Source organism: Meleagris gallopavo, chromosome 1 (assembly GCF_000146605.3).
Source record: "Meleagris gallopavo isolate NT-WF06-2002-E0010 breed Aviagen turkey brand Nicholas breeding stock chromosome 1, Turkey_5.1, whole genome shotgun sequence".
Classification (NCBI taxonomy): Eukaryota; Metazoa; Chordata; class Aves; order Galliformes; family Phasianidae; genus Meleagris; species Meleagris gallopavo.
The window spans coordinates 163,786,189-163,795,504 of NC_015011.2; the positions used below are offsets into that span (position 1 = coordinate 163,786,189).

The 9,316-nt window shown below is 35.8% G+C and overlaps 1 protein-coding gene across 1 annotated transcript; it reads right to left on the bottom strand.

Moving 5' to 3' along the window:
- Positions 1-375: 375 nt before the first annotated feature.
- Positions 376-9,247, bottom strand: CCDC122 (coiled-coil domain containing 122). The gene is given in 5 exon segments (XM_031552033.1): positions 376-683; positions 3,351-3,467; positions 4,832-5,230; positions 7,438-7,717; positions 7,719-9,247. Coding segments are annotated over 5 exon segments (1,068 nt in total). The 5' UTR covers positions 7,826-9,247; the 3' UTR covers positions 376-518.
- Between the last annotated feature and the right edge of the window lie 69 nt (positions 9,248-9,316).

A 9,316-nucleotide genomic window follows, 5' to 3' on the forward strand; every position in this document is an offset into this window, starting at 1 on the left:
TATGAATTTCCCATACAACAAAATACTGGCCATCAGAGCTTTAGTATCCCTAGAATGCAAATATGTACTAATACTATTTTTTCTGGAGGAAAAAAATATGTAGGTCTCAGTCTTCAGACATCTAAATAAAAGAAAAAGAAATCAAATCTTATTTGATTGGCTTTACATTACTTTTTAAAGTAAAATTGGCACATACAGTGTAAACACCCAGAAATGGTAAAATCTTTTTTCCTAAACAGCTTGTGGCTATGGAGAGAAGAAAGGAAACAAACAAACAAACAAACAAACAAAAAAGTTATTGCAAATACATCAGATTGAGATCAATTTAATTTTTTTAAATAATAATAATAAAAAGAACAAAAGAAATCACCTCGCTTTGGCGCAGCTATATACTTTACTGTTTGTAGTATTTGAACAAATAAAAAAACCCAAACCAACAAACAAGTAAGAAAAAAACCCTATCCTGCCTGGAAAAAATTACCCACACTGTATTGCATTATAGCTTCATTAGGTTTGTTTTAGATGCTAATCTGTAACTCCACTTCTCCAAGGCACTTTCTAAGTTCTTCTGCCTTTTTCTCCATCTGCTGAATGTTCCAGTGCCATTGTCTTTTATTTGAATGCAGTTTGTTCAGCTGACAGTGCAAACGTTTCAGAATAGCATCGTATCTTTTATTCTGTACCTAAAAAAAATAGAATAAAATACACCTCAAAAGTTTTTCAAGTAAAGCATGGTAATATCTTTTTTTCCTAAACAGCTTGTGGCTATGGAGAGAAGGGAAAAAAAAAAAAAAAACCACAGAGTTTATTTATTTACAGTGTTTTGTTCACCTAACTGTATGTGTCAATTCTGACATCCATGCTGACTTCACAGGTACTGAAAAAACACAGAAACATTTAAGAAGCCACTGATCTAGTTTACTGTATTTCCCTGCTTTGGGAAAATATCAATCATACTTCTTTCTACCCTTTAGGAAAACAAAACAAAAAAAAAGCTGTTTCCCATCAAAAGCTTAGCTGACTAATTCAATGTTGATACCAATGTTTAACAAAGTAAATCCCACCTGAAAAATCAGGAGTGATTATCTTACAGCTGAGGCAAGGCTTTGTACATGGAGCATTTCATGTTCCAGGGTAAGAAGTAAGAAAGGATGAAATTTTCATTCTTTGACAAGTGTGTTTGGGTATAAGAGTACAAATGAAGTAGTCCAGATGGCCTCAGTAGCATCTTCACTCTTAGAATGCACTTAGAAAAATGTTTGTTTGTTTGTTTTTAGAAAGGCAAACCTGTAACAATGCAGAACCAGATCAGTTTTGTCCCCACTGATAAGTACTGCTGTCGCAGACAACCCTTTGGAGATTTGCTTTCTGAAGTGTAAAAGCGTGAAACACTCATTGCAATAAAAATGGAAATATACTTAATGAAATTTCATTTAATGAAAATTTGGCCTCAGCATAATTTGAATAATGTATGAGTGGCAATACATTCTAGTGCCAGAAAGATAAAACATTATTACATTGCATTAAACACTCGTGATGGCGTACAGCTGCAACAGAACTACAGCACTGACAGTGACTTCCTGTGAGTCATTAAATTTCTTACAGATCAGGCTGCCCAGAGCCCCATCCAGCCTGGCCTCAAATGCCTCCAGGGATGGAGAAAGACTAAGATAAGTACTTAAAATCATTGCTGAATCGAGGTACTAGAAGTTCTACAGCCACAACAAGTCATTAATCAGATATGAAGATTTCCTTTACCTGGAAGCTTAGAAACATGGCAGCTCACATCCTCTCTTTAAACCAATGAGAGGAGATCAGTTACTGTTAACATAAGCATGGTTAGAAGCTGAAAATCCATACAAGATGTAAAAGTACTATGACAAACTCTGAAGGCGTGAGGTGGGATCAGTTTGCAGACTGACAGCTAGTTTTTAAGGCATATGCCTGTTCCACATTCTTGTTTTTTGATCAATAGAAATCCAGCCAATATATAGTATAAGCCTACAAAGACTGGATTATGCAATTCACCCTACTGTAAGCAGCTACATTTGGCCAACTGAAGTGACCTCTAGACTGCATCAGTTGGACTGACTACATCTCCATTGATTATAATGGGAACCTTTTAAGTGTCTTGAGCTGAGTCCCATCCTTGCAGCTTAGTGGGACTTCATCCACGTCTCCAGTGTCTTCCTTTATTCACATGCTTGCATTGTGTATTCTTTCCTGGGTTGTGCTGACGACTGCTGGGCATTAATGTTTCTGCTTGTCCATTGTCACTTTACATACAAGAAGCTGGACTGTTTTACAGAGTACTCTTAATAATAATTACACCCTGAACCATTTGATTTTTAATCCTGCTTGCTTCTGAGACACAAAGATTTTATAATCCAAATTGAAAAATATGTTAACCTTCTTCACTTAATTAAATTGGTTTTGATAACAGAGCAGAACATTATTTTTAGGCTGCCTAATTTCACTATGGGTTTAGAGAACTTTATTAAGAAGCTGTTGCCTTGGTAATAAAATATTTTTCAGAAGCTGAATAGCAGAGACCTATACTAAAGTAGCTGTGCTTTGCTCTTTAGTATAAAAATTCTGTGCTGCTCTCCATCACTTGAAAAATTGCTCTTTTTTCACCCTGCTTTTTACAGTGGGCACCAGAGGTAACCTCAGTTCAGTTAATCCTTACATTATCAGGCTTTGATCATCACATTTTGTGGAATTTATTTGAATTAAAAAGACAAATGATATGCAACTTCCAAACTAAAAACTTCCCAGACATACAAATTATTTTAGTGTGGAACAAACCATAAAAATTCAATTTAATTACCAAGAAAGAGAAGAGCTAAACTATCTATCAGAATTTTATCTTGGCAGCTAATTAGGAGCTCCTGTGTTATCCCTAATTTAATGCAACTCGAATTAGGGAGATTGACTGGAAAGCCATATTTTTGGTGCAATTGATTCTCCCACTGATGAGGTATCAGAAGTGAGGAGACAAGTCATGAATAATCCAAGTCAGCAGTGAGAATTAAAATATTTCAAAATATACTGCAGAAATAAAATGTACTTTTCTTTACTATACTTCAGTGGCCTCTTCAGAACACAATTTGCAGATTAAGTCCTTCTCAGAAGATTTAAGAAAAAATGTTCTTTACTTTTTTCTCATGAGCCCAATGAAGATCTGGATTTTAGAAAGATTAGCAGTATCAAGAATTTAAGATAGTATAGTTACTGTATATACTTGAATAATGCATGGCCAGCAACCATGCATCAAATACTTCAAACTTCATCTGTACTATCTACCTTCTATCAGAGAACTGCAATTATGTTTTATTAAAATGACTCACCTCAATTTCTTTTCTAAGCTTAGCATGAGCTTTTTTTATTTCTTCCAGCAAATCTGTTTTTTTCTTGATGAAATCCTTCACAGATGTGATTTCCTGTTTTATAAGTGCAATTTCTTCCTGCAAATTTAAGATAGAGAAATCCCCTCCTTTCAAAGGTTGCACGATATATCTACTCACCATTTAACAGTCTCATTTAATTAATAAAAATGAGTTGAAGGTCTGTAATATATAATTTCACATTCAAATAACGAGAAATTAATAATTAAAAATAATTAAAATAGTAATTAAAAATATCAGAAAATCATAGAATCACCAAAGTTGGAGAAGACCTCCAAGATTATCCAGTCCAACCATCCACCTGTATCAATAGGTATACCTATACTTACCACCAATATTTCCCCACTAAACCATGTCCCTCAGTGCGACATCTAAATGATCCTTGAACACTTCCAGGATCATGACTCAACCACCTCCCTGGGCAGCCCATTCCAGCACTTGACCGCTCTTTCAGAGAAGAAACTTTTCCTAATAGCCAACCTGAATCTATGGTTTTATGTACTTTAAAAGATGCACTCTTGGTCTGAAGTATGCAAGAAACTACAACACAAAAATCTGAACTCATTTGGATGCTTATAATCCTGTTTTAAATCTTTTTGTTTGTTTGTTTTTGCAAAATCAAGGAATATTTACTGTAATATTTGACATAGATTTTTTCTTTCTCATGGGAAATACAGTGTTAATGGTCTTTATTTTATTGGGGTTTCAAAAATTTCTTGCATAAAAAAAACCTCATTATTTTACTTGAATAGAGTAATACTGCATTTTCATCAATGCCAGTTTTGTTAGAGTTGCAATTTGTGATTTCATTTCACCTTCATGCATGTGTTTGCTCATATATTAGCAAATTTTTGTGGTGGGAACTTCCAGGTTTTTTTAGTTTTTAATGATTCTCGCAATTAGACTCAAAACCAACATTAAACTAGAACACCAAAAACAATTTAATTTTTCTTATCTCCTCCTTTCTATCACCCTCTCATCAAATTTATTTCCTTTTGGCTTAGCTGTGGTTTGCTCCCTAAGAAGAACATTGAATGAATTCAGTGCTGTTACAAGAAAAGTGTAACATCATGGCAGTGTTCCACAGAATTATAAAAAGTATGCATTTAACTTTATCCTACTAACAACATAATCACTTAGCAATGATATATTTTAATTAACAACCCTGTAATATTTTCATAACTGAGCTCATTCAGCTACAGAGAATGAACTCTACAATAATATAACAGTTACTGGGGCTGATGATTTTTTTACTGCAGCTGATGACTTATTTTCTTCAATTAATTTATCATTTTAAATGAATCTTTATTCCCTTAGTCAGTTCATCATGGATATAGAGTTATTAGACCAAATAATTGTATCAGTTAAACTGCGCCAAAATGGTTGCACAGGAAAAGAAATGAATCAGTGAGGAAATACAATACCTGCATTTGCTTTATAGCAGAGCCTTCTGGATTCTGGAGGTCACTCATTAACTCTTCTTTCTTTGTTCTCAGCTCTTTAACAATAGCTTTCTTTTCAGCAAGCTCAATCACAATGGGCATTTTACTTTCCATCTCCCAAAAGAGACTTTTATGAGCTTTTATTTTTTCCCGATATTTACTATTTCTTGCAGATGTCATCTCATATTCTTCCTGTATTGTTTCTGTATCAAACCTCAGCTTCATATTTTCAGAATATAGAGCTCTGACTTCAGCTTCTAGGCTTTCACAGTGATATTTTGTCACTGCTATGGCATCATCTTGCAGATATATTTCCCTTTCTGTTGTCTTCATTTCTAACATAATAGAATCCATTTCTTTTTCTAGTTCCTGATATCTAACCTGTAAAACATGTCAGCATTCACTTAATAGTACTCCTATTTGAGAGCATGTCAGGTATCTTGTTAAACACTGTAATTCAAATTTATTGATCAGAAGATTCTTTTTCACTTCTTTAGATGTGTTTGACTGGAAGATAATCAGGGATACATTTCGTGAAATCATAGAATCATCACCTTAGAGACATAATGGAGGAATGCTATTTTAGATTTCTACCCTTAAAGTGAGTCTAAAATATGAAATAAGGCATTCTTTGAATCACTTTAAGTTACACAGGACCAAATGCAATCTTAATGTTTTTTAGAGACAGAAACTGGTTTAGTTCAAATCAGACTAAAACCACACGGTGCTAAAAACACACTTAGACACATATACACAAACACTTAGATGGGTACTTGCAATGAGGGAGATTAACTAGCCTGTTCTACTGAAGACTTTATCCTGCCCTCATCATTGTAATATCCAAGCGAAGGATTAATGTCAGCTGTTTTAAAACCTTTAAGAAATAGGCAGCTAGCCCTACAAAGGCTTCTATGTCTTCTCACTGATGAGAAGCGAACAATTCCAGGAACCAGTACTTCATCATCCCATCATAATATGGGAGGGCTCAATCACTGCCTCAGAAATGCTTGTCTCTTTTCATTGACTAGAGGGAGCCTAGATGACTAATATGGGCTTAACATATGATTTGCAGGTGATGCAAGATGGCTGTGATGAATCCCACCTTAGGTAACAGCCAACTACTGCGTATTAAGCGAAAGAATTTTTCACTGTGATTGATGCTGCCTATTATCTTTTCCCTAATGGAAGCATTACGAGTGCTATGGAGTCTCCTATTCAATGTTTTGAACCTAATAAGACACTGTCAGCTCTTAAGAAAATGTTTCAGCATAACTTACAGTAAACCCAAGTTATAGTTCTTGCAGGATCGGTATCGCTGCCACCATTTACTGAATACAGGAAAACAGAAGATTTTAATAGAAAAGACCTTCAGTTCAGGAAATCACCATTTTACATGTCTTATGGGACACATAGAAGTAGGAATAGACTGAAAGATGAAAACGCACTTCTGCAGTCAGTTCTTAATTATTTAACCTTATTGTTCTACTACTAATTATGTCTGTATGGAATTTCCTAAGGTTTGGGGGATTTTTGAAAAGAAAAAAGATGTCAGAGAGGAAGAAATGAGCTAAATTAATTAAGATTCTAAAGTTCTGTCAGTTTTTGAAAACTGAAACGATTGTTTAAATTGCTTGATCAAAAATCAATTGTTACAAAATAACCATAGCACATTACAGTATGGTAAGAGAAAAATTCCTGCAAGGTTTGGCTAATTAGCCATTCCTAACCAATTAAAGTCACAGAGTCATAGAATCATCAAGGTTGGAAAAGACCCCCAAGATCATTTAGTCCAACCATCCACTGCTCCCTCTGAGAAATGATCCTTGTGCAAGAACTCAAACATCAATTATTTCAGTTGTACAGCTATTCATAGATGTTATCATAAGATCTCCATTTTGCAATCACTCACACTTAAAAATGCCTGAACAGTACTGTGCGTTTCCTCAGACTTAAATGTTTGCCTCTCAACAGACATTTGGTCTCAAAGCATAAGTGACAATTGGAAGCTTAACAAATTCTGTGGAAGATTAGAATGGAAATGAGTACTCAGCCCTCAGTTAAACAACACATGTCCAACATTCTACCTCATAGATAGATAGATAGATAAATTTGGTATTTAACGACTCTATAGGACACTCTATAGAACATGCAAATTAAAAAGTCTGCATGGAAGAAGAAATTCTGTACAAGAAAAAAATTGACAGTCTTGAGAAAATCTATCCAAAGTGATGCTCTCAAAACCTCCTTTTTTTTTTTCCTCCCATTCATTGTTCAGAAATCAATGGGATAAATGCAATAAGCTCTAAGTTGAAATGGAGTATTTTGTAGGATGGTTATTTCAATGTTTTATCTTCAAATAACATTAAATAAATACTGCTGCAATAACTTGCTCGAAGGAAGCCTTAGCTAAGGAGCAGCCTTACAAATGATACACACACAGTTTTGGCAAGGGCTAAACACCACAGAAAAGAACTGAGCAGCTTACGCTTATATGCAAACACCCAGAAAAAAATCAAATATATTCATGTCTTTTTCATATCTAATGAATAAATTAAATGAATTAAGCTACTCTAAAGAAGATTTATTACCTGCAGTTGGAAAAGAATGATTTTGTTTTTTTCTATCTCTGATGACTGTAAATGCTGCTGCTCAGCAACTTGTTTTACAACTTCAGTTAGTGAAGGATAATTCTCCTTAGCCATTTCAGACAAAAGGAATGACCTATAAAGGACGTAAAAGAGCAGTGAGGCCCTTGCACAGCTGCCCAGAGAAGCTGAGAATGCCCCATCCCTGAAGACATTCAAGGCCAGGTTGGATGGGGCCCTGAGCAGCCAGAGCCGGTGGGTGGCACTGCCCAAAGCACAGGGTTGGACCTGAATGGCCTTTAATGTCCCTTATAACCCAATGATTATGTGATTCTGTGAAAACAAGAAAAGAAATGAATTGTCTTATCATCTTTTTATTACCTGTTAACATAAGAGAACAATAATAAGGACTTCCCTGTGGGAAATTTTGTTTGGTTGCATACACACAATTTTGTTTGTGGACCAGTGGGTGGATGCTCAAAGGCAGTGACTGAGAATTAAAACTCTTTCTTCCAGCATATTTTTAAAACGAATTATCAGTGGTTTCTCTGGCTTCTCTGCAGGTCCTTAGTATTTTAATACAGCAATCCTAAATGGTCCTTAGAGCGCACCTTCATACTCAGCCTGAATATTTACATCATTGCCATTACTATATGGTAACTGTGTGTTATTTATTAAACTATTCTTAGCTTAAGACAAAAAAAAAGAAAAAAAAAGTCAAACTGTAAGTCATAAATCAGTACTACAAAAAAAAAATCAAAACACTGACTAGAAAAAAATTTCATCTTTGTCTCACTTCAGATAGAAGACGTTAATGGAGAAATACTGTGTTGTTGTTGAAAATGATGCCAAGCTCTGAAGAAAATGTGCAATGAGTGTATGTTCAGGACTATTATATTCAATGTAAAATGGATGAACTGTGCCTGAAAATTAGTGGTCTTGACTAGAAAACCACTTTTACCATCTGCTTTTAGGGCTGTCACCACTGTTGGCCAGTCAACTGTCACTTCCCTCCTCTACTCTGCTCCTTGAGAATTTTCACACTCCCAACACCAAACAAGCCTGCCCCAACCCCTCAGGAAACATTCTCGCTGTGCTGCCCACCCCTCAGAATGTCACAACAGCCACCTCAGCTCTCGCTGCCCCTTCCCGCCCAAAGCGCGGCCCACCATCTGCCAGGGAGGGCCAACCATTCCTTAATGAATAGTCTTGTGTCACATCCACATAGATCCCTCTGAATTTCAGGGGAAAAGGTTTTAGCCTTAAATCCAACCATTTTTATCGTTTAATAGCTCATCTCTGCCCATGAGCTGTTTATTTCATTCCTTTTTTGAGGTGGCGGAAGCTGAATGTAGCACATCAGCTGGAGAAGTAACACCAATTTGTTGTTTGTATCCTGACATTGTGTGGTTTGTATCTTGGCTGTTTTCTAGTCTTTTTTTTATCCCTTTTCAGCACTAGGCACTGAAAGTAACTCTAGTAACTGAAGTGTTTGGGGTTTTTTTTCGTTTGCTTAGTCTGGTTAAAGGAAAGGAAGTGTTTTTGTTGTTCTGCCTGTCAAGTCACACTGTTAATTTATATGCTATATCCTACTTCATCTATATCTGACGGTGGGCTGAAAGCCTCAAAGATACCTATTATCTGCAAACAACATGAAAACAGGTACCTGGATACTTGAAGGAGGAGACAGCCACCTCAGTTTCCTTTGGGACAGAAAACTGGGAGAGTTGAGCTTTCCTCCCTTTGCCCTGTATGTGCTGGAAGGAAAAAGGGAGGAGAAACGGCAGAGGACCTCCAAGGAGTGATTGGCATCTGGCAGGAAATCAGACTTTGCAAATTCCTCTGTTCATGGAAAAAATATTTTCTTTCCCTTTTCTCCTTT